We start from the raw sequence: 25,414 nt of genomic DNA, 5'->3' as shown, positions 1-25,414 counted from the left end.
ACTACGTAATTGATTATCGATGAGTAATTAACAACAGAGCTGTTTGTCTTAGAAAAACATTTCATTGGTACTTCTGAGGCACTCGCTAATAAGATTTTTAAAACCTTAACGCAGCATCAAATTTCTGATGAAAACGCAAGGACTAATGATTCGAAGCTAATTATTTTGAGTAATCAGCAGTTTATTAATATCTACTGGAACAGCTGTTGTGCATAGACGTAGCAATAAAAAAAAGTCTGCTAATTGTATAAAGTTACTTTTTCCTACGGTTCAAATTGGATATGTAACCAAGTAAGGGTAGAAGATATTATTGCCATGCATACTCTCTTGCGCTTACTTGGCTACTGATGAAATCTGGACTTTTGGATGATGCAGTATTACCTACCACGTATGCACCTCTACTAACTGCCCATTTAGTGTATTGGTCCCATTTTAAGATTGTGACTAAAGATGGCAGTCAGACAGTTAGCTTTGGTTATTCTTGGTACTTCTTCAGTAGACAAATTCATTTCACGCTTGGTCTTGTGCCGTCTTATTTTAAGCAGCTGAGGCTTCTATTTATTTATACGCTTAGTTTTCGGCAGCAATCTTCAATCTCATTTCGCCCTGTGAATTTTCAAATTCTTGGTTCTTCGAAAATGATCTTACTGTAATTGTGGAATCATCTGCATAGCAGGCCAAGAGCTGATAGTAGTCATTTCTCGGTTTAGGAAAATCGGCTATGTAGATTTGGTTTGGTTCATTCAGTAATGGCAAGTTTATTTTTCTTTAAAAAGAGAATGACTTTTGCTTCTTTTGAAATACTAGGAAAACAAGATTGCACGAATGATTTTAATAAGTCACTGTTGGCTGCGAAAATTTGCTCTAAAATGACATTGTCTATTCCGTCGGGACCAGACGCTCTTTTATTATTTGAATTTTTTATCTTATTCTTTTTATTTAAATAAGAAGTGGGTGATCAGAGCTAATTTCTTGTGATCATAGAGTCCTTTTATGAAATCTTCATGAACTGGTAACTAGTGGAATCATCCTCATCTTGAGGAAATAATTGTGAAAGAATTTGTAGTGTAATTTCAGTTGAAGAACGGGTCTTTTGAAAGCTTGATACTGAGAGTTGGTGGAGGCATAAAAAGTTTATCTGTTTAAAGGCTGAACCATCCTAGACGTATTGCTGCAGAAATTGCCCCAGCTGTTTAAGTTAGCTATTCTAATATTTTTTGTATAAAGTACTCTTGATTTGTTGAAGAGTTGCTTTAATCTATTTATGTCTTCAATTTCTTTACAAGCCTTATATCTTCTTCTTAATGCTTCTTTCTATTATAAGATTTTCATTTCACCAGGTGATTTTAAGTTTTTATAGGTTGATCTGAATTTATAGTTGCTATTGCAAGCTTCTATCATTATTTTAATGAAATTATTCATAGTTATTTACTTTCTTTTGTAGAAACTCTGTCAAAAGAATCGATCATTTCATTGGATATATTAAATAGTTTTGTCTTAAAAAGATTGTGGCCACCGTATTTCGTTTTATATCTTCTTTTCACTCTAAATAAAATTTCATGTTGTAGTTCAAACGTGATATAATTGTTATCACTTAAAGCAGGGGTCTCCAAACTTTCCAGCCTTAGGGCCATACTGATTACTCCAGTAAGTTCCGAGGGCCAAAACCATATTATCATTGTTGCCGGTGGTAAAAAGTGAAATAGTCCACTGATGAAAAAAAAAGTCCGAAAAAGTACGCAACGTTTAAAAAAGGCTGCAACTCGGAATAAAGTCCGCAAAACGGCAACACTGCATATTATTAATTTTCCTGTCATTATCTGTAATTTCTAGATTAGTCGTATAGTACGAGCCATGAGGAGTAACGTGACACGACATCTGGTGGACACAAGCGGAAATAGCTAGTACCTTCTATCGCTAACAGATGGCGCTAATAGCACGTACAGAAGTCAGTTCCTATGACACTGTTGTGAAATAAAATAGTGCGTACCTCCTTAAAACGTGTTTGTGCGTGTTTAAGTTTAAGACATCTTTGTAACAGTATTTTGATTTGAATTATTGCTTTTGTGTGTGATTTAGTAGTATGGAAAAGAAGCGAAAAATTGGTAGTGAATGCAGAAAATTCAAAGATCAGTGGAACATTCAGTATTTCGTAATTGAATCCAGTAACAAGGCGCTATGTTTGATTTGCAATGAAAGCATAGCCGTTCTCAAAGAATATAACATTAAACGTCATTATGAAACAAAACATTTTCAAAATTACTCAAAATATACACGGACAAAAAAATTCGAAGCTATGAAGCGCGGATTGAAATCTCAGCAATCTTCATTTACAAAACTCAAAACTGAACAAGAGGCTGCAACTCGTGCCAGCTTTTGTGTGGCTCTTGAAATTGCAAAACGTGGAAAACCATTCACCGATGGAGAAATGATCAAAGAAAGCATAATTGCAGTAGCCGAAGAAATATGCCCTGAAAAGGTAAATTTATGAAAAACTGTCAGTATGTCATTAAACACTGTGGCTCGAAGAGTAGAAATCATTGCTGAAAATATATCCTCTCAACTGTTCGACAAAAATGGACATGTTGAGTGGTTTTCTTTGGCCTTGGGTGAGTCAACGGATGTGTCAGATACTGCTCAGGTGTTGATTTATATTCGAGGAGTAGATAAAAGCTATGAAGTGCATGAAGAACTTCTTGATATGTATAGTATTCATGGCATAACTACTGGTACAGATATTTTTAAAGGAGTTGAAATGGGCATTAATCAAAAGAACCTTCGATGGAAAAACTTGAAATGTATTACAACTGATGGAAGCAAAAACATGAGTGGGAAAGATAAAGGAGTGGTCGCTCTTGTGTCAAAGGCTGTAGAAAATGAGGGTGGTTCAAAACCATTAGTCTTACATTGTATCATTCATCAACAGTCTTTGTGCGGAAAATGTTTGGATATGTCTGAAGTTCTGAAACCAGTCATATCAACTGTTAATTTTATCAGATCTTTTGGGCTGAATCACCGACAATTCCGACAATTTATTGAAGAGATTGGAGAAAATGACTTACCTTATCATACTGCGGTACGTTGGCTTAGTTGTGGGAATATCCTTCAGCGCTTTTTTGAACTTCGAGCAGTGATCGAAATTTTTTTGAATGAAAAGCATCGCCCTCTTACTGAATTACAAAACAACGCATGGCTATGGAAGTTAGCATTCTATGTTGATTTGACAAAACATGTGAACGAACTGAATTTGAGATTGCAAGGAGAAAACCAAAATCTTCCTGATTTATACACTAATACCAAATCATTCCGGAAGAAGTTGATACTGTTTCAATCACAACTACGAAGTAAATGTTTTAAAACATGTGAAATACACATTTTAAAACATGTGAAATATTCAGCCACACCACTGAGACTGAGTTTCCTATCGATTTTGCAATCGAAACTTTGAGTGCTTTTAAAATAAATTTTGATACTCGTTTCTCGGACTTTGATGCCATTGCGAATCAAATTAAGATTTTTCAGAATCCTTTTGATACTGACATTGAAACCCTAGCCCCGGAACTTCAAATGGAAATGATTGATCTACAGTGCAGTGATATAATTAAGAACAAATATCAAAACTCATCTTTGGAATTTTATAAGAGTCTTCCACTGACACAATTTGATAATTTGCATAAATTTGCTCGTGGGCTGTTTTCTGTTTTTGGTACTACTTATTTGTGTGAGAAGACCTTCTCCAAAATGAAATACACAAAAAATGTTTACAGATCTAAATTAACTGATGAGCATCTTAAATCTCTTTTAATAATTGGTACAAGTAAAATTAGTCCACAACTACAAACTATTGTCAGTGGAAAATCTCAATTACATAAATCTCATTGGTATTTCATACGTCATTATGCTTGTTATAAGTTATGTTTTTATTTAAAATGTATAAAATGTTAGTTGGATTCATTTCAATAATTTGTTAGTTATTATATACTGAAGTTAAATTTTCTGCATATTATACATGTCTTTACTCATTACAATTCTGTGTTTCTTTATCCAACTTATCACAAAAACAATAACAATAAGCCTACAACAATGTTATGAGTAGTTAGCCCATGACCATATCAATGTAGATGTCATATTAATAATTATTCAACATAAAATTAGAATACTTCAGTAAACTAAATTTAATTTGCTATAAAAAATATGTTCTCTAAAAGGAGTTTTCAAGTATGCTAGCTCTCCGCGGGCCAGACAAAATCTGTCCGCGGGCCAGATGTGGCCCTCGGGCCGTAGTTTGGAGACCCCTGACTTAAAGAATCTATCTCTAAGACAGTTCCGTTAGAAATTAATGAGGCTAAATTTGAAGTGGCTAATGTGAGATCTATCCAACCTTGAGCTCTTTATGTAATAAAGTAGTTATGTAATAAAGTAGGTGGAATTCAGTAATGCTAGACGTTTTTATTGAATGGCGTTCTGTGAGGATTCTTTCTATATTGTTTTCAGATTTGGCTCCCCATATAGGACACTGAGTATTCAAATCACCAGAAATAAGATGGTAAGAAATTGGTGGCATTTGTGTGGTGTCTAGTTCTTGTAATATTTCTTCTAGATCAAGAGATGGAGGTGGATAAAAATGTACTATAAACTGAATTATCTAAGTTTCAAATTTTGTTGTAACTGTTGACATTGTTATATGAACAATGGAGTTAGAGAAACTGAGTAAATTAATCCAGTTTTAGCTGTTTTAGAAGAGAAAGAGAAGTCCAGATTTTTAGAATCAGTGACATAAGGTTCTTGTACAAAGATTAAATATGCTATCTTCTCGTACTAATTTTAAAGCGTGTGGCAAAGTAATCCATAAAACCCTGTAGATTTATTTGCAGCACTTTTAGATGAAATGACTGTTGGATTGTAGAGATATTTATATCTAAATTAAAATGAGAGGAACTGTTTCGGTAATTCATAGAGTTCCAGATTTTATCTTATTGATTTCTAGTTGATAGGATAGATATTTAACATCGTAGGCACTATGATGGATATCAAAGTTTGCGTTATTGAATTTGTTATTAACATGACAAACAAATGCAGGAAAGATTGTTTATTTTGAAGTCGCATGCTTTGCAGTCGGTGATGGCGTTCATCACGGTATTGACAGCGAGTCCAGAAAATTGCAGTATTTCTTGCTATGTGAAAAGACCTGGTAGATACTGCATCTTTAATGACAAAATGTTTATTTCTCTATCCTACAGAAATATACGAGGGCTATCCAGAAAGTAGATTACGTTTTGGAATAAAGAAATAAACAAAGTATAGGAAACAAATTTTATTATATACAGATGAAAGCCACACTCAAATACTACTTTTCTACATAGTCACCATACAAATTAAGGCATTTATCGTAGCGATGTACGAGCTTGGAAATTCCTTCGTCGAAAAATTCGGCCGCCTGCGCCTTCAACCACTTCGTTACCTCTTCTTGCCTTCCATCTTGCACAAAACTTGTGGTAACCAAGCTTTTCGCTGATGATTTCGTGCAACAAACTTCGCGAAATTTGTGGAAAACTCAAAGAAAGTTCCGTTATTGTGAAATTTCGATTTTCACGGACTTTAGCATCGACTTTTTCGAGAAGTTCGGCGGTCACTATGCTGGGTCTCCCACTTCGATCTTCGTCGTGAACATTGGTTCGGCCATTTTGAAATCTTATGACCCACTGACGCACTCCACCTTCAGTGATAATGTTGTCCCCATACACTTCACGAAGCTGCCGATAGATTTCTATCGGTTTACAGTTTTTTGCAGTCAGAAACCTTATTACTGAGCGCACCTCGCAGGATTTTCAATTAACGCAGACATTTCAAACCGTCACAGTATCTGAACGGAGCACAGCACGAACCTCTCACTAGCACGGCTAGATGCAGACTGAGCTGCGCAACGCTCTGACCCCAAGATGGCCGCGCTAGCCCCGCCCCTAGCGGACACAGACGGAAACGTAATCTACTTCCTGGATGGCCCTCGTATATTTTTTTCATAAGTTCGAAAGTAATTGCTGAGCATTCAACTATCCATTTTAATGTATTTTCGAATATTTCCTCTTTTTGGAATAGGAGTTTGAAGGAACTATTTGAGAAAAATGTGTAGCTGACGATAAAATATTTAAAATTTTTTCTTGGGATAAAGACGAGGGAAGATTATGTAAGTTGCATCTTGAGAATCTTGGTTTTTACTACTATATCTTGTATTGGACTTTGTGTTACTAAATCACGTACTGTCAAAACATCTGCACTATTTTTATATTCAACAACTATACCGTTTCTTTTAAGTTTTAGGGCCCACCAGCGGCCGAGCGGTAAAGTCGCTGAGCACTGGTAGTTCGGTCCGAGGTTCGAATCCCGCGAACGGGCTGGCTGCATGGGTGTTTTCGTGGTTTTCCCCATGTGTAACGTGTATACGAGCCAGTTTCCCTTAGAAAGTCCTCCACGAAGGCATCCCTCCCCTTAGGCAGATAACCCTAGTGTGCTTTGCCATAATTAAATACAGCACCACACCACACTTTTAAGTTTTATTACTTTCTTTATCTTAAACTGGTACATTTTTTAAGAGAACAAATTTATTTAATGTGTCAAAACTTTGTTCATAAGTAATGTCTCCTTTGGGAAAATTCAAAAGTGCTGGAAATTTCCTTCCAGAGGCGTTTATTTTATCCAAGTTATGTAAGTCTTGATTTGTATTTATTATGGTTGGAGTTGAATCTTAATTATGTTCTTGAGAAGGATGTTTTTTATGGGTTGATTGAAAGTTTTCTAAAGCTTTTTTTATAGTTACTACAGAATTTATTTGAGCAGAAATGTCACCATTACGTGAGTTGTTTGGATGAATAGAAGAATGAAAATATTCATTTAAAACTGACATTAGTATTCGACTCATAAAGAACTTGTAATGATTTGTTGAGAGCAATTTCTTTGTCTTTTTGAGTATAGGGACATTCAGTTGGAATAGTAATTTTCTCTCATTTGTCTGCCTTTACATTATTTTCTGTAATGTTTAATGCGCATTTTAAATGTTGTCGAATATTGTTTTATGTTTATCTTTTACTAGAATGATATTTTTGACACCTTTTCTCAACTTCATAAGTTTAAGACCATTCTCATGCTGTTGATTAAACTAGTCAGTTCGATCAATATTCTGACATTCATCTAGTAAATTATTAGGCAGTAAGTTGAAATCACATTCAGAATTATTTAATTCTGAATTATTATCTGATAAGTCCTCGCTAGTAGTCATGATATGAAAGAATAAGTTTGAAAGTTCTTGAAATAAATTTGCTTGAGATTGAATAGTAATAATAGCATGAGATACTATGAAAATGTAAACAAATGATTCTGGTGAAACCAGCAGTAGACTCCAAGAAGATGTTGGACGTCCATGCGTCATCAAAGGGGGAGAAAAAAGGACATCGGAGATTGTCCTCCTTGGTACAGCAAAACCTACGCCAGATAGTGGCTCAACTGACAGCCCAGTTACAATGCAAGTCCAATTGCAAGAGTTTCGGAACTCGCAGTTCAGTGGACACTGTATGGGACTGTAGCAGATGTCACACTCGTGTGCCTCTGTTGAATAAGCGTCATTGTCAACTACGCCTACAGTGGATCCGCCTACATTGAGACTGGAACATGGATAAGTAGAAGACAGTTGTCTTGTCTTGTCGGATGAATCACGATTTCTCATCCATCACGTCAATGGTCGTGTCTTGGTACGGCTATCCCCAGGCGAATAGCTGCTTTCCCCCTGTTCAGCAGCTCATACACAGACTGGTGGTGGCAGTATTATGATTTGGGGGACGTTTTCATGATCGGCTCTGGAACCCTTAGTTGTTGTAGAACAGACCATGAAAAGCTGCGGAAACTGCGAATCAGTTGCATCCTTGCATAGCGTCTGTCTTCCCAACTGGAAATGGAATTTTCCAGCAGGATAACGTCCCATGTCACAAGGCTCGAATTGTGGTGGAGTGGTTCGAGGAGTATTAAGATGAATGCCAGTTAATGTCCTAACCAACTAATTCGTAGGATGTTATGGTTCAGAGCTCAAACACCACCATGTCGGAATCTGCCGACTTTGAGTGATTTGGTGCAACCTGTCACCAGTCATCTACCAGGTATTTGTAGCATCCATGCCAAGGGAATATCTGCAACTAATTTCGCATACCAAAGATCGCGCAACGCGTTGTTGAGTAGGTGATTATACTGTTATAGTCTCACTATTCACATATGATTAAGTTAAGAGTATTATATTGAATTTAATGAATATGGCTGCTGCAGGTCCGGATCGCATACATTCTGTTTTGATTAAAAGATTATTCTTCTATTATCCATATTTTTTTGGTTGGCCTATATAATGCATGTCTTAAGTTTACTCTTTTTCCAGATTGTTGGAAAATTGGTCAAATTATTTCGATCCCTAAGCCTAATGGAAAGCAAAGACCCATTACGCTTTTGAATATTTTGGGTAAGGTGGTAACTAATAGAATTTTACACTTTATGGTTAATAAATGTCCACTTAGTGAGTTTCAATATGGATTTACCTTTGGAACAGGTACGGAAGATGCACTTTACTGGGTTGTTGGATATGTCAGACGTTTTGGGGTAAACAACACGTAGCTTTGATTTCTCTAGACATTTCGTCTGCATTTGATTCTGTTGATTGGTCTTCCTTGTTGCATGGTTTAATTGATTTAAAAATACCTATAAATTTGTTTTATTTATTTAAAAGTTGTTTTAGTAATAGAAAAATAAAATTGTTTTTTATTGTATTAAGGATAAGAGTAAAGACTTACTAATGAATATTTATAAGGGACGCCCTCAGGGCTCCTGCAGTGCTCCCCTGCTCTGGAACATTATTGTGGATAACTTGCTGAAGCAGAAGTTTTCTCAAAATGCGGAATTAATTCCATATGCTGATGATATTATGATTCTAATAAAACACGATTCTCTTGAAAAAATGGAAAAAACTTTGATGAAACTGCTCTAATAATAAGTAATTGGCAAAAGAAAGAAAAATTACAATTTAATATTGAAAAAACGTGCACTGTTTTTTCCCAGAGGAGGTAAAAAGACTGAAACCACCAAATTTGAAATATGAAGGCAAAAGAATCAAATTTGTAGATAATATGAAATATCTTGGCGTGATGACTGATACCAAATTAAATTTTATAGAACATTTTAAGTTGGTACAAAGACGAACTGATCTGATTTTATTAAATTATAGAAGAACTTTTTCAGCTGAGATTTTAGCCTTGAAATCCTCCATTCTGAAGAAGATTTACTTAAATGTAGTGCTTCCAATCATCATGTATGGAATTGGAGCCTGGGGATCCAGGGCAGGGGAACTGGTTAGATTACGGATGAAGTTAGACAGTGTTCAGAAAGCTTGGTATTTAGCTTTAACCCGATGTTTTAGAATGGTGCCTACCGAGGCCGTCTTTGTGTTGGCTGAGCTGCCTCCTCTCTCAATTTTTAGTTAGAACTTTTTAGTTAGAACTGGACGAATGGAATTGAAAATGTATTAAGATTATTTAGTAGCAAAGAATGTTTTTGAAAAATTTAATATTCATTTAATACATCCTTCCAATAGATTTGGTTTTGTTTCCGATAAAAGTAATTCAACTGTTGATGTCTTTGATACTTATACAGATGGTTCTGGGGTCGGAGGGAGCATAGGAGCTGCCTTTGTTGTTTTTTACTATGGAACTGAGGTGGATTATAGAATATTTAAGTTCAACATATATAATTCAGTTTTCCAAGCAGAAAGTGAAGCGTTCAAACAAGCCTTATTGTGGATTAAAAATACCTTGTTTACACCCCACATCTGTAAATATTTACACTCACTGCTTGTCACTTCTACATGCGCTCTCCCGCCCAGACAGTATATATTTCAATCCATTAATTGTCGAAATTAAGAGTCATTTAGAAACTTTGAGTTCATATTTAAATATTAAGGTACATTGGGTTAAAGCCCACATAGGCTTTATTGGTAATGAGAGGGCTGACAGCCTGGCTAAGCAGAAGGTCTCAAATGTCAGTGCAATGGATATTGAAGAAACAGTTTCGAAGAGAATTACTAGTCGAAGAATGAAAAAATTTTACGTTGGCAAATGGAAAATACAGTGGTTCTCTTCATCTAAAAACAAAGGATTTATGAAACTAATTAAAATCACGAATAAAATGAAATGTATGAACAATATTGATGTTAATCAGGTTTTAACTGGACATGGTAGGTTTCCGTTCTATTTCAACCGATTTAATCTGCAGGAAAATAAACTATGTAATAGTTGTCAGGTTGATGGTGATGCTAGGCATTTTGTGGTTGATTGTAGTTTAACAATCCCTATTAGACGGATTTTTAACATTACTGATTTTAATGTAAGTTTCATTAATTTTAAAGTTTTTAAATCATATTCTATTGCTCTAATGAAGTTTATCAATGAAAATAGGGCGCTGGTAGGACACTTCTGTTAAAATTGAATTTTGTATTTATGTGGGTTTTGGATATCTGTGGATATCTATGCTCTGAATTTGTATTTATGGATTTTTTTGTTTGTTTGTTAGTCTTTAATTTTGTGTTAGATGTGCTTACTTATTTTTGATTTAGTATTTTTCTTTGTTGTTTGGGGGTGGCTGGGTTACTGGCTTCCCTCGTTTGTGGAGATCAGGGGCCCCTTCTTTTGAGCTATGGGGACACCCGTGACCAGGTGGGCTGAAGGGAGCCTCCAATTCTTATAATCCTTACTGTTATGGCCTTTCAGTGTATGCCTTTTTAATTTCACTTATATTGCACCTATCTGATCGAAATTTCTCTGTAAAACTTGAAGAAATTTATTTATTTCTAGTGACACATTTATTGCATATGCTGTTTAAATTAATTTTTCATTTAACGGATATATTAATGATTTATGAAGTACCTGCATAAAATTTATGTAAAGAGCAATGATTTTTTTTCCAATTATGAAAAAAATTTTAATATATTCCGGCAAAACTGAAGATTTCAAATCATTACTGTTTTCGAATTTAGGTACTATAATTTTAGAAATATATTTTTAAAATGTTTATTTTATTTATATAAAGTTGTCGCTATTTAAAATATAGAACTGGCGGGAGTTATGTGCTGGCCACTTCAGACTTTTAAAATATGATGTGGGAAAAAAGAAATTAATTACAAGCGTCGTGGGAAAAAATGCTGATACAGATGTTTCTAATTAATCGAGATAGTAGTAAGTTAAAATTTCAAATATATTCTTATTATTTGACGACGTATTTTTTGGAATTTATATGTAAGTTTCCAGCTACGTGGCATTTAATCAATCAATTGTTTTAAAAATCGCAGCCTTCTCTCGCAATATGCAAAAGTAAAATAGTAAGTTTTTGTGATGTGGTGATGCTGTATTTAAAACAGGTAGTAATTTTTTAGGCTGCAAAAATAACAATTTCAACAAAACGTTACCTTAACATTATTCCTTAAATCTTGACCAACGACGTTGCAAATATGTTATTAGCCGGTACTTTTCATTAGCAAAATAAAGAGCAGCTGATGATTCATTTGCCTTCTAATGAACTAACAGAATAATTTAAGGCTTTATGTGACTTTTATATGATCTTCATGTTAGTGGCCTAGGAAAAACCAAGTTTTTAGCCCACATGGGCTATTAGTCTCCAAACGGGCTTTTGTGTTGACTCACTGCAAACGGCGTATCACTTTCAAATTGTTGCCATAAGGTATTATTGCTCTATATTATTTTTAAAGAAATCGAATAATGAAGAAGTTGCATGAATGTATGCATGCTTCTCGCAATGTGAAAAAACATTTTGGTACCTAGAGACTTGACCAACTTGTTTGATTAGGTGGGTCGGGCTGCGCCCACTTCTGATGTTGATACCTAGAGACCAGAAATTTTGAATAACGTAACCATTTGTTCGAACATGTGTACCAAAAGCCCCGATTTTGAATTGGTTTTATTACCTATTTCATATTTTGTAAAGCTTTAATAAATTTTTGTTTAACAAACTAAAATATTTGAAAGCGAGCATTGGCAACATAGTACGGAACAAAACATTTTTATCTCCAGCGTGAGACTGTCTGTGGAAAATTCTAAAGATATGCTATTTTTAAATATTTGGTGATTTTACTGCTGAACTGAATTTTATGTAGCTTAAGTGATGTTATGTAGCTTAAGTAAGATCGTGATATTTAATAAATAAAGTGAAAAAAACATGAAACGTTAATAATAAAAAGACAAAAGAAATTTGTTCTAGCCATCTTACTAAGAAAACTGAACGCTGAAGTGAAAAACTGAGAAAAGAGTGTGTTGCGATGTAATGTTATTGAATTAGATACACATCCTCTTTTTTTAAACACAAAACTTATAATTAAATAACTGCACAATAAATAAGTATAAACAAGAAAATGACATATAAAACTTGTAAATGCGAGAACAGAACAAAAATAATGAAAAATAGACAGCATTCTAGCTGCCTTGCGTACGTAATCGTCTTGAGTCCGACAGTTCAACTGTTTGTTTTTGAATCAATGTTCTTTGGCATAATGCCAAGGCGAAACAGAGTCAGGTTGAGTTGTTCTGTTCCGGTGCACCGGAACAGAGTAAAAAAAAAAAAAAAAAAAATATAAAAATGTACGCCAACACTCAATACTGCATTGAGAATTCTAAATTTTGTTAAAACAGATAAAAATTTTGTGATTTTGCTGCTGAATTGTATATGGCATAAGTGTGAAGAAAATGATGTTTAATAATGAAGCTAAAAAGCAAAACAAATGGGATAGCAGGTCTGAGTGAGTGCAACAGCAGGCTATGTAGACTGCGAGCTCAGCGAGAGCGTAAAATAACCTTAACAAACCCTTTTGGGAGATGGTTTAAAATTGAAACCTGTTTTGTAATTTATAGGATAATATTATACGTACTGGTAACTCATAGATGCACTGTTAGATTACGGCAAAGCACTCGGAAGCCATTTAAACATAAGGATGCCTTCGTGGATGATTTTTTTAAACTATCTCATATTTACGTTAAACATGGGGGGGGGGACACGAAAACTTCCATGCGGCCAGTTCTTTCACATGAGGCCGAACCTGAGTCAAATTAACAGTGTTCAACAATTTTACCGCTCGGCTCCTGGTAACTGAGCTGAACATATGAATGAATAACCATGGAGAATTGTTCAGTGTAGATGAATATAGTGCAGATAGATTATTTTCTGTTTGGAAAAGATATCCTTTCCTATAGCCTTTTCTAAATGTAAGAATGTTATATGTAATGTGTACAAATACACATAATACGAGTTAATCTGCTGTCAGTAAGTCTTCAGTTAAGGTTTTGAAAAGTCGAATGTTATGCGCAGGTTTGGATTTGCGCACGATATTGGTGTCTCTGATCTTGCATAATTGAAATGCCAATCACATATTGACATATAAGTATATGTGCTCGTCTCTTTACTTTGTAAAATGATTGATATTGTATACTAATTATGGTTATCTTATCTTTTAGGTATGGAAAAAATCTGGAGGATGGTTTTATGGTAAACTGCCCTCGAAATCTCTTTGCCAAAATGTGAAACAAAGTCAGATCTCAGGATCACCGAGTACGATAAGAGCGTATGATAGTTGGGAACACAGGGCACCCGGTAAGGCAATTTTCTCAAATTCAAGCGAAAGTGATAGAGTTTTGTAAATGCAATTAACTTTCTATTTGCCTTTAAATAGACTCTTAAATAGGTTAATCCATATCATTTTAATGCTGTATATAGAGATGAAAATATTTACAATTCTTTCTCGTTTCTTCATATGACAGGTAAGGAAGTTGTACTTAATTTTCAATGCCTTACCACATTTCCTGAATGATTTTAATAATTATGGAGTTTAATATTATTTAGAATCTATATACGAAAACAATATCTTGAATTTAAAAAAATCCCGTTTCTCACTATTTCTGTCAGTTAAGGAGCCCACCAACGGCCAAGCGGTAAAGTCATTGAACACTGGTAGGTCGGTCCGGGTTCAAGTCCTGGCGAACGGGCTGGCTGTATGGGCGTTTTCGTGATCTTCCCCATATGTGAACGAGACAGTTCCCTTTAGAAAGTCACCCACGAAGGTATCCTTTCCCTTAAGCGAGATAGCCTTCGCGTGCTTGCCATAATTAAACTAAGCGAACCATCTCTTATTTAAGGAACAGCCCAACAGCCGCCGAGCGTTAAAGGTGCTGAATACTGGTAGTTGGTTGGGGGTTCCAATCCCAGTTAATGGATTGCTTGAATAGGCATTTTATTGGTTTTATCCATGTGTACCTTGGATATGAGCTAGTTTCTCTTCAAAACGTCTTCCACGAAGGCATCCCTCCCCTTAGGCAGATAGCCCTCTAATGCTTTATCTTAATCAAATAAGCCAAACCAGCCTTAGTTAAGAAACAAACAGACAATCCGTAATAAGTCGCCTAAAATTATTGTAACGTATTTTAAGCATATAGGAAGTCATGATGTTTCACATCAGTCTGTCCTATGAAAATATGTCTAGATTGCATAAATTTTTACATTTACATAGTAGGATAAAAGAGGGATTTTTTTATTAGACTGTGTTTCATACGCTGAGCACAAGTAAAATTTAAGTTTTATTTATACGTCTATCTAAATTTATGGCTCTACTTCTAATCAAGACCGGGAGTGAAATCACTTGCTAGTAACAAAAATCCCTTCATTCATGCAATCAGCTCGTTTATCGATATCTGAAATTTCTTCAACCTGTCAGAAAAATAATTTAAGCCATGATCTTCACATGAAAAAGAAAATTCTTTTTTGATCTCTTTACAGGAAATAGAGTCTAAACAGTTTATCGAGGCATTTGCAAGAAGTGGTAATTGCCTTAAATACCTCGGCGAAAATTTCCTTTTCCTAACAACCAGACTAAAGGAATTTATTTTCTCTTGATCAGATATTAAGAAAGTTAATTTTAGAAGAATATTAATTCGGAGCTTATCAAGTTGAAGTTGAGAGCTAAAATTGAAAAGAGAAAGTTAGGATTGACATTACGATAGTCATGGCTATAGAAAGCCGTGACTAAGATTTTAGGCAATAACAAGGAATTTGAGTATATAGTCATGACTGGAAGATATGATACAAAAATCAAAATCTTTAGGCTGCTCAACGAGTATCAAACATTGCTGTATAATTCCCACCTAGAAAGGTTTTCCAGAAATTCTTGCTAAATTTATTTAGGAGCAAGGAGAGAACTTCAACCGAGACATTAAAAATATCAAGACCTGTTGGAGTGTTAATATACGTAGTTACAAATTATTGCTGAATTCTCACATCAGAAATGTAGAAATTTAGAGGTCCATAAGAGAAAAAGAAACAAATATAACTTTGGGTCAAAAACACTAAGAAATATTTTATATGTATATATTTACATTTTAAGGTCTTCTGTAAATAATGTAACAAATAAATGGATGATGGAAAATTATTAACAAATTTAATTTAATTGTAACAAATTATTACCTTAATTGGCAATAGTCCAATTTCAATCTAAATTACAACCCCCTTCAAAGCATCTGCACTGACATCATCCCTTCCCAGTGAACATTAAGTTTCACGTTAAGCCGTCACCACCGGAGCAACAGTTTGCAGTTTCTTCTTGTTATGATATTATGTTGGACATAAGTTTGTTTCATCTACAACTCACAGGATGCATATGTTTTGATTTAGATATAACTATAGATTTTAAACATACAGCAAACGAACTTCGTTACTGGGCTAATGTAAACAAAGTTGAAAGCAGATTGTCTTGTCATTCAAGGGGAAAATAATATACATATTGTCGTTCTTACAAAAAAAAAAAAAAAAAAAAAAAAAAAAAAAGAATTTGTTAGCTGACATGGCATAAAATGTATGGAAACCATAATTATTCTTTACTTTGGGGAATAAAAAAGGAAATTTTGAATTTTTTAAGAAAATTCACGCTGCGTAGAAGCTGCGAGCGCGTTTATTCCCTTACCCAGCTGCGTAGCTAGGGTGGGGCAAGGGGGGACATCTGTTCCCGGGCGCAGCATCCAAGGGGCGCCAAACTGATGCTACGAAATGTTTTAATGAAATGTTTCCCATTCTTGGCACACAGAAAGGGGCGCAAATTCTTCAGTTGTCCTCGGGCGCTGGAAGTTCTAGCTACGCCCCTGCCCTTACCCGCTGCTAGTGTCATCACGCACGCAATGACGAGGCCTTGTTTTTCCGGTTGGTGACAGTTAAGCTCGGGAAAAACCATAGTGAAACGTGGAACATGATTAAAGAAGCATATAAAGGCGAGGCACTTTCATGAAGTCGTGTTTTTGAGTGGCACAAAACGTTCATTAAGGCAGAGATTCAGTGCAAGACGATTCCAGAACTGGTCGCCCGTCTACAGCCACCGAGAGTTAAAGAGGTTATCACACATGGCTACAGGCCCTGCTAGACGGGACTTTTCTGAGAAACGAGATTCTGGTAGCACTGGTTTAAACGGGAGGATTCCTAGAAAAAAAAGCCCCGCCTGAAGCGAAGTCTCACCTAGCTACGGAAGGAATGTTGCTGCTACGCGGGATTAAGTCCCAATCACATTATGTTTCGGCTACGCGGGACTTGACGTCGAAAGGGACAATTCTCAGAACCCGCACAATTCCAGGAAACCCACGTAGCTAGGTTACCTTTTTCACTTACTACAAAGACTTGAACTCCAAACACTAATCGATTATCGCTCACATTGGGATCACGTGAGGCTTCAGAAGCAGAACTTTCGTCTGATTGGTTGTCTCTACCCGGGACTGAGGTACAGCCGAGACATTTTCGGTGAGGTTTGAAAAAATCCCGCGTAGTCGGAACATTGTTTCCGTAGCTAGGCGGGACTTCGCTTCAGACGGGGCTCTTTTTTCTAGGACTCCTCCCGTTTAAACCAGTGCAACCAGAATCTCGTTTCTCAGAAAAGTCCCGTCTAACAGGGACTGTAGCCATGTTTGATAACTACCGAGAGTTTTACCTCTCGGTGGTGTCGCTATAGCACATACCGATGCAAACGGGGAGCGTGTAAGACAGTTATTGCAAGAAGACCGTCGTGTAATTATGAGTATAAGAAGAGCTGAATTTGAATCGTGATGTGTGTCATAAGATTTTATGCGAAGAACTTAAGGAAACAGAAGCTTAATGTAAGAACCTTCTTTCCCTCACTAACAGATAAATAGAAAGACGAAGAATTTCTGCTGAACTATTAGATAGAGCCAGACGTGATCCCACATTTGTGCCGAAGATTAGTGTGATTTTTTCTTGTTTCCGTGAGTGGAAAGGTGACTGAAAGAAGAGCTTCATCAAGATTACTGCAGACATCAAACGGGCAATGAGCTTGCAAGCATCGCATTTGAAGATTTCCCTGCTTGCTTTCCACTACCTCCAGAAACGTTGTTATATAACGTTGGGTATAGAGCAGCTTGGATTATTGTTTCGTAAATGCAGTTTTCTATTTTTTACGACCTTTGTCCTGGAACTTTTCTAACAAAGGATGTATATGGCGTAAGTGTGAAGAAAATGCTTAATAATGAAGCTAAAAAAAAGGAGGTTATTAGGTCTGCGAGACCATAAAAAAACTTTACAAACCCTTGGTACAACTCTGATATACGCCCTAATTTCACCAACTGTGGCGATATGTGTTCTGCGCTGGGTTTTGGAGCGATTGCGTGTTGTATGGCAATCCTGTTGACGTTGAAAAATCTTTCGTTGGAGCTCGTTGGTTCGCGTCATGCTCTGTGTCTGAGAAGATAGGGGAGGAAAGATAAAATGTTCGAAGTTGTTGAATTTAAATTCGGCAAAAGGAAATATCATCGTGGCCATCCTGTTGAGGAGCAGTGGGTATTTGGAGGTGTGGAAAGAGGGTTTGGGAGATTATTTTTAGTGGCTGTGCATGATAGAAGTAGGAATTTGTGATTTTATTTATTTGTGAACTATAGTAAGAATTAGTGTGTCTGGCTGTCATATAAATACGATAGATACTACGTTGCAGCATGTTAAAGGCGATATGAACTTGGTATTTCTGCTGTTCGAAAAAGCATTAATTCATGGTAAGTGCATTTTATTTTATTCTTGTTCTTATTTTGTAGAATGTTATTGTTTTTTTAGAATGAATTTCTGTCGTTATTGTTGTTTTTTTAAATTGTTTGAAATTTATTTTAGTTTATTTTGTTAATTAGTGCGTAGCGTCTAGATTGCGCAATTCGTACATGCTTTTTTTAAAGTTGAAACAGAACGTTGTGTACATGGTATTCTTTGAAATTTATTGTTGTTATGTTAATTTATTAAAGCGAGGTGTGCGTTGTTCGTAGATTCGTTCTTTGCCTAGATTGTGACATTCGTAGATGTTTTTTGAAGTTAAAACATATCGCTGTGTACATGGATTCTTGTCAAATATTTTTGGTTAGAAACTTTACGTTTTTGCTATCTAAATTTTTGTTTTTGTTTCGGATTTTTATCTTAAATTGTGTGTTTAAAACGTGGTTTTTGCATGTGCGAAAACGGCGTTTTTGGAGATATTTTAGGCTTAAAGTTCGAAATGTAGACAAAAAATTTAGGTAGTAATATTGCTATATTGCGTGGAGTTTCTCGCCAAAACTGTTTGGTGAGGAAATTGGCGACTTGAGGGCGCATATCAGAGTAATTCCAAACCCTTTTTTTGGCGACCGTGAAAAACTGAAACCTTTCAGATTTTTTTATATTTTTGATTCTTACCTTCATTTGCGTAACTCATATTCGTTAGAGAACCAAATTTAGAAGAAATAAGAAATAAACAAGCTAACTTTACAGGTATAACTGGTAACAAGATTAAAAACAAATTTTATAATGCATTTCTACATTGGAAATAGAGCGGTGGGAAAGCAGATAAAATAAAATTCCTATTCTGACGAATATTTTTTTTTGCAGATATAGTACGAATGGAGAGTTTTGAACCACCTGAAGAAAATCACAATGATCATACCTTATACAAGAACTGGGCAGTTAGTTCTCATCCAGGTAAGAATTCTTTAGCTTCATACTCAAGCAGCTTTTATAAATCGTTTGTGAGATATATTTTATTCTAAAGTTAATTAAGAAAGATATTGTCCGATTGAAATGAATTCTAAATGAAAACGAAATTTAAGAATTTTTTAAGGTATTATGGCATGCATCTCTGCATTTGTTTACAATGATATTCAAAATTCTCTTTTATATGCATAAAAGTATATACATAATACTCTTGAAGTAACCAATAAGGCAGGTTTACTTATTCATCAAATAAGCAATATGCAAACCTATTTAACATTATTTAATCTTATTTGATGAAGTTATTTCTTAAATAGAAATGGCGTTGCGATGTAGTCCACCAGCATGGCAAGCACTTTGTACAAATAAAGTTTATCTGCCGGCTTCTGATATTTAACATTTAAATACAACGTTTATCGATTAAAAATGGTCTTTCCAAGGCGGACGTAATGAAGGGCTATTGGAAGTTTAGAAGCAGAGCAGACAAATATTGAATGGCTAAAATAGCTGAAAATTTCAAGACAGACATTGTTTGCCGTCAGAAAAAAGTTTGAAAATTCTGAAATTCTTTGTTGGGAACGCACTTTAGAATAGTAGACAAAATATAATTACTTCATAGAATCAGTTTTTATTTTGCCCATCACACAAAGCAACTCCTAACCACTATTGAAAATTTTCTGACTCAGTAAAATGAGCATCGAAGACTTTACAACAGTTCAACTTTATCAACAGTTTCTGAGTTACATGACCAAAAGAAGAGATCTTCCCTGGTACCAGATTTTGGAGACGGTATAACCATGACCAACTGGAGAATCCAAAGAACTCCCGACGGGCACGGTATAACCCATCACCTGAAAAATAATTTTATTGGGGTTAGTCATACGAGTACGTATTGTCACAGTAAGATAGTAATTTTAGGATTATAATAAAGCTCATTACGATTATCTGCTTAAGGGGAGCAAAGCCTTTATAGAGGAATAAAGAGTAAAAGGGCTTAGAAACAGGGAACTAACTCATACTGATGTTGCAAAAAGAGCATTGTACCGAATTGGGGGCAAGCATGAATATGTTACGATGAAACACCGAAATCTGGAGAATGTCAACATTCACATAGTCTCTTGGTGTATGTCCGAAATACTTTCCAAATACTCTTATTTCTGACTTACACCGGTCAATGTCGACATTCACCATGTACTAATGGTGAATGTTGAACATATAACAATATTATATTTTCTTCTCCGTAATTCAGTCGCGAATAAACGCACTTTAAACGTGAAATAAGAACATAACAACATGAGAACCTAAAACACACAATACATTCAAAATGAGAAAGGAAAATAATATCTATGATTGTCGACATACACTGGTGAGGGTTCGAATATACAAGAATGTAGTGAAATATTCGGTCTTTCACCGACGTATTTGGTGAATGTTGATATTCTCTGGTGAAAGTCGACATTCTCCAATTTCGGTCTTTCACGGTAACAAATATAAACAACGTCACTTAACTTTCGTTACATGGGTCCACCAGCAGCGGAGCGGTAAAGTCGCTGAACGCTAGTAGTTCGGTCGGAGGTTCGAATCCCGCGAACGGTCCGACTGCATAGGCGCTTTCGTGGTTTTCCACATGTGCAACGTGTATATGAATCAATTTCCCTTAGAAAGTCCCACACGAAGGCATCCCTTCCCTTAGGCAGATAGCCCTAGTGTGCTTTGCCGTAATCTCAATAAACCAAACCAGCTAAAACTTTCGTTACAATATAAGGTAAACCATGAAGAACTCCTGCATCCAGTTTGTTCTTTGTAATTTGACGAAAAGTCGAAGTACCAGAATTTTTAACAATTTTATCCACGCGGGGATTGCTGAGGTGAAGAAATACGAAATGCTGAATTATCATACGAAATTAGATTGTGGAAAAATTGCTTTAACACAGAACACAGTAATCTCAGCAAACGCAACGAAATTTCAAAAGGTTCATTTTTTAATGCATTTCTTACTCCATTAAAACATCTTAATAAAAAATATGAATGTAAATTAAATCATAATTATAATGACATAAATAAAGAAGAATTGCTTACTGAAAGAAAAGTATTCCAGAGTTTTATACATGTTGTTGCTTAGAAAGAAGAGGTAGAAAGCTGGCAAGATCAGTGCTTTGAACTTTTGCAGATTAGTCTAAAATACAGAAACTTGCAGCACGAGGAATTTTTTTAATACAAGTCGATTAAGAAACACCGAAGATCTAATCATGAGTGCTTAATGTTTAATAACTTACTGAACTATCTACAGAACACCATATACAATACAACAGCAAAATTACAAAAATTTTAGAAACAGCATAGTAGAGCTCCTATGTAATCCAGCTTGTAATCATTGCTCGAACAGTTTCATGTGAAACTGATGTAGAAAGGTTTTCAGTAAATTCTGCAGAAATCTTTACAGCACTCAAACTCGGATTTTTCACAAATTTTGGAAATAATCAAGTTGAATTAACTTTGCCGGATGAGATCTTCATTATCGATTCGATTTTCTTCTTTAAAGGGTTTTATCGCATACTGTACTGCATAATGGGATAAAGTTACTTATTTAGCGACATCCCAGATCTATTTTGCCCCTTCTAATGAAAAATGATTAGTTTTAGAGTGATATTTATTGTTTCCTTACGACTACGACAAATTTTGAAATATTAATTAAATTATAACAAAGCAAGCAAAGAATAAAGCCAAACGAATTTTTAAACGTCATCAAAATGAAAAAAAAAAATGTATCAAATTATAATTTTGTTCATGAAATTTTACGAAAATGTTTGAGTGTACGATCACTTTTGTGGCGTGTTTTATCTATGACTTTTTACATTTTCAATTTTAGAAAGGGAAAATAGGTCAGTATTAAAAGAAGAAAAGTTTGATTTTATTCAAAATCGCATGGAGATGATACGAAAAATATTACGCTTTATTATTCGAATTTTAATTCCTGGCTACACCGTTTTTTCTACAAATTCTTAAAATGTTCGAACACTTGTGGGAAGTTTTCTTTGTATATATATAATGCAGTTTCTTTCTGCCTGTTTACAGACATTTTCTAGTAAGTATCCATCAATATTATGATGGGTTATGACCCGGAATCAAATCCTTTTCTCATTTTAGATTTAAAATTGCTTGAAGCAGATACTATTTCTGAAGAAATCAAAAGACGAGAAGGCTTTCGAAAAAGCTCAGACGATAGCAAAATACGAGTAAGTTAAAGGCATATTTTCTTGAAGTAAGTAAAGCTTAGATGTATTCATCTGTTTTGGAAGATTTGCTTTCAGCCTGATAGTATATCAGATAATTTCACTATAGCTTTCGAATTATAACTAATAGCAATAGAAATAAATTTTAAGAGGAGAAAATAGTTTTTAGGATGATAACAGCGTGTATTTCGTAATTTCGATTTTGAATTTAATATATTTTTCAATGGTTTCCCTGATGCTTTTCAACAACCAGTTTGGTTTTTCAAGATTTGACTTAGGCAGGGGTTCTCAACCTGTGGTATGCGTACCACTGGTGGCACTCAAGAGAAAAATATGTGGTATGAAAAGTAACAAAGTATTTTTAACTATTAAATTCAAAAACTAAAACCCTCAACATCCTGCTTGAGGTTTTTCTCTGACGCTCGTAAATTTATGCGATCTGAGCTTTGTTAGGAGTGAAGGCGGTAGTAGTACTTTGTAGTGGTGGTACTAAACGCGTTAATCAAAAGGTTGAGAACCGCTGACTTAGACCATTTTGTAATAATATTAATTTAAATTTAAATCATGTTAAAAAGAAGTAATAAAGTTCACAGTCCGAAAGACTGCCTTTTAATTAAAATCATTAGAAACAAAGTGTTTTCAATAAAATGTTCTTATGTAATGTTTTTATGCACTAAATCAAAGAATCTCAAAATAATCTGCAAATTAATAAAATATGTATTTTTTAAAATCATAAATACTAATTTAATGAATAATACAGTTAAATGATAAAAGCAAAAATAATAATAAAAGTTACACACCCTATATTAAAAGTTAATAATGTAATTAAAATGGTCTTTTATTATTTTCATTCTTGCTAGAATACCGCATTTTCAATTGATTTTACTTATTTGATTATTACAAAACGCACAAGGGCTATCTGCCTAAGTAGAGGGATGCCTTCGTGAATGATTTTCCAAGAGAAACTGACTCGTATTAACGTTACGCATGGGGAAAGCCACGAAAACGCCTATGTAGCCAGCCTGTTTATTTACAATCGAACCAAGGTCGAACAACTAGGATTCAGAGACTTAAAGTGTTAGATCTGGGTTCCAATTTCGGTCATTTTTAAGTGTACAAGTTCTATTTTTAATGTCATATTTTTGTTATAGGAGCCAATTTTGTCATAACTTCTCGATAATTTTTAATTAACTACTTAGTTTTTACCTATTTAAGCTTCATTCATGGCAATATTTATAATATTTTTGGAACAAATAGAAGTCTTGGAACAACAGTTCATATAAAAATTAAATAATTAAATGAAAATGTTTATTAGCGCTTGAGTTTTGGCACTAAAGTACTTTTTAAAATAAATCGTAGGGTGATAATTCAGCAAATATATATTTTATAATATTCTTTATAGGCATGCGAACGATACTATCATGCTCGAAATTATCAATAGCTAAATTATGCATAGCCGGACATCAAGCAGTCTATTGGTCAAAAATAAAGCGAATAATCTCTACAAAATGTTTCTTTCCTCGCCTTATAAGAGTTATAGAGTGACACATAAATTCTGAAGAATTATTCAAAATAGTTATAAAAGTATGTATTAAACTATTTAGCTTGAGGAAAGCAGACGGTCAGTAGAACACAGCGAATCATAATAAAAGAAAAAAAAAAAAAAAAAAAAAAGAGTAAAATCAAAGTTGAGAACTTGATTCTTCTTAAGACCGATGGATTTCATTTCCATCGAAAAACCATTCCTCATTCCAAGCAGGTGGGAAATTCTTTTTTATATTACCAGCGGGCTGTGGAACATTCATATTGAAGACTAATCCCGTTGCTCAGGGTTTATTCATTGTTCCAAATAGCCAGACGCTTGTAAAATAAAGCATTCTTCCGAAACTTTCAGTTAGACGACAACAACTTGCAGTTTTTTTACTTGGCTACAACATTTTTCTTTTTTTTTGTAAATATTTTCGTAACAACGAAACAAATTGTTAGAACATCACAACTTTTACAATCTGCATAAATTATCTCTATTTTGATATAATGATGTATTTATTTTTATTATTATTGTGGCATTGAACTCCAACATCGCAACTGAAACATGCCTTTCTAATTAAAAAAGGTTGCCGACCTCTGCCTTAAGCGATTTCTCAGGTGTATTGGCTTAACCCTTTGCGGCGCAGTGTGTCTGGTCTGGACACACCTAAAAATTTCCTTCTGTACGCACAGAAAAACTGAATGAAAAAGGATTTATAGGTTACTATAGGTTACCCTGAGCCTTCTTTATTTATAGTAGATGGCAGCTCAACCCAAACCAGTCCATATATTTTAGCCATGTTTAGTTTTTTAAGACTCTTATTTTTAAAGAAATCTTCCAGATTTTATTTTAGGATGTAAAAGGAATTGTTTGGAAAGAAATTTCTATGTTGTTTTCTGGCTGTATGCTAATCTCCTTATTCTATATTAGTTTTAAATTTTTACCTTGAAATCTTGCCTAAAATCAAACGGCGAACCCTAGGTGTGCCCAGACCGGGCTCACAAATAATCTAGGGCAACTGAGAGTCTGTATTCTTTGTTTTTCCGCATCTCATCGGTCAGTTCATTGACAACAATGCTCGTTTCAGCACTCGTTTCGAAGCTCTATTCAATCTGTGTGCCACTTTGGACACACGCACATACTGTAAAGGCCCTTATTTTTGCGAGCCGTAATTTTCGCGAAAATGAATATATCGGTGATTTCGCGAGCTGAAAATTCGCGAATTTTATATGAACAGAACAGAAAGTTGAAAAATTTCAAAAGTACCTAAGTAAAGTTGAGAAAGTTGAAAAATTCCAAAAGTACATCTTTTGCATAAAACATTTTAAGAAACTTACTTTTGTCCGAAAAGTTTGTCCCCCCCTCCCCCCGCGTTACCGTCTAAATGGCGAGTTCAAGCGTTTTGCTCAAGAATGAGTTTATTGAATGGTATTCTAATGAGCTTCAATTTCTAGAGGAAAAAGAATCTGTAGACTTGCGAATATTACGACTAAAACCGATTCACGCTTCTTGGCTTGTGCGCGTATATTTAACGGCATTGAAGCCACACATGAGATAATTTTGAATGGCTTCAAAGAAGCTG

General features: G+C 34.9%; 1 protein-coding gene across 6 annotated transcripts in view; it reads left to right on the top strand.

The window, feature by feature from the left end:
• The window catches only part of LOC118200171 (rab effector Noc2-like), a 95,725-nt gene that overhangs the window by 62,515 nt on the left and 7,796 nt on the right, over positions 1–25,414 (top strand). For 4 of the 6 annotated variants that reach the window (XM_085812042.1, XM_085812040.1, XM_085812041.1 and 1 more), the window contains 3 exons: positions 13,542–13,677; positions 18,973–19,062; positions 22,219–22,307. In XM_085812042.1, coding sequence (XP_085668168.1) covers positions 13,542–13,677; positions 18,973–19,062; positions 22,219–22,307 — 315 coding nt within the window. Of the gene's footprint in view, positions 1–13,541; positions 13,678–18,972; positions 19,063–22,218; positions 22,334–25,414 lie in introns of all 6 variants that reach the window. The other 2 variants (XM_085812044.1, XM_085812045.1) reach the window with 2 other exon arrangements.

Source organism: Stegodyphus dumicola, chromosome 2 (genome assembly GCF_044657685.1).
Source record: "Stegodyphus dumicola isolate Sdum_Otavi_A_Nest chromosome 2, ASM4465768v1".
In the NCBI taxonomy this organism is placed as follows: Eukaryota; Metazoa; Arthropoda; class Arachnida; order Araneae; family Eresidae; genus Stegodyphus; species Stegodyphus dumicola.
The sequence above is the reverse complement of the archived record's forward strand: the minus strand, read 5'-3'. Positions and strand labels throughout refer to the sequence as shown.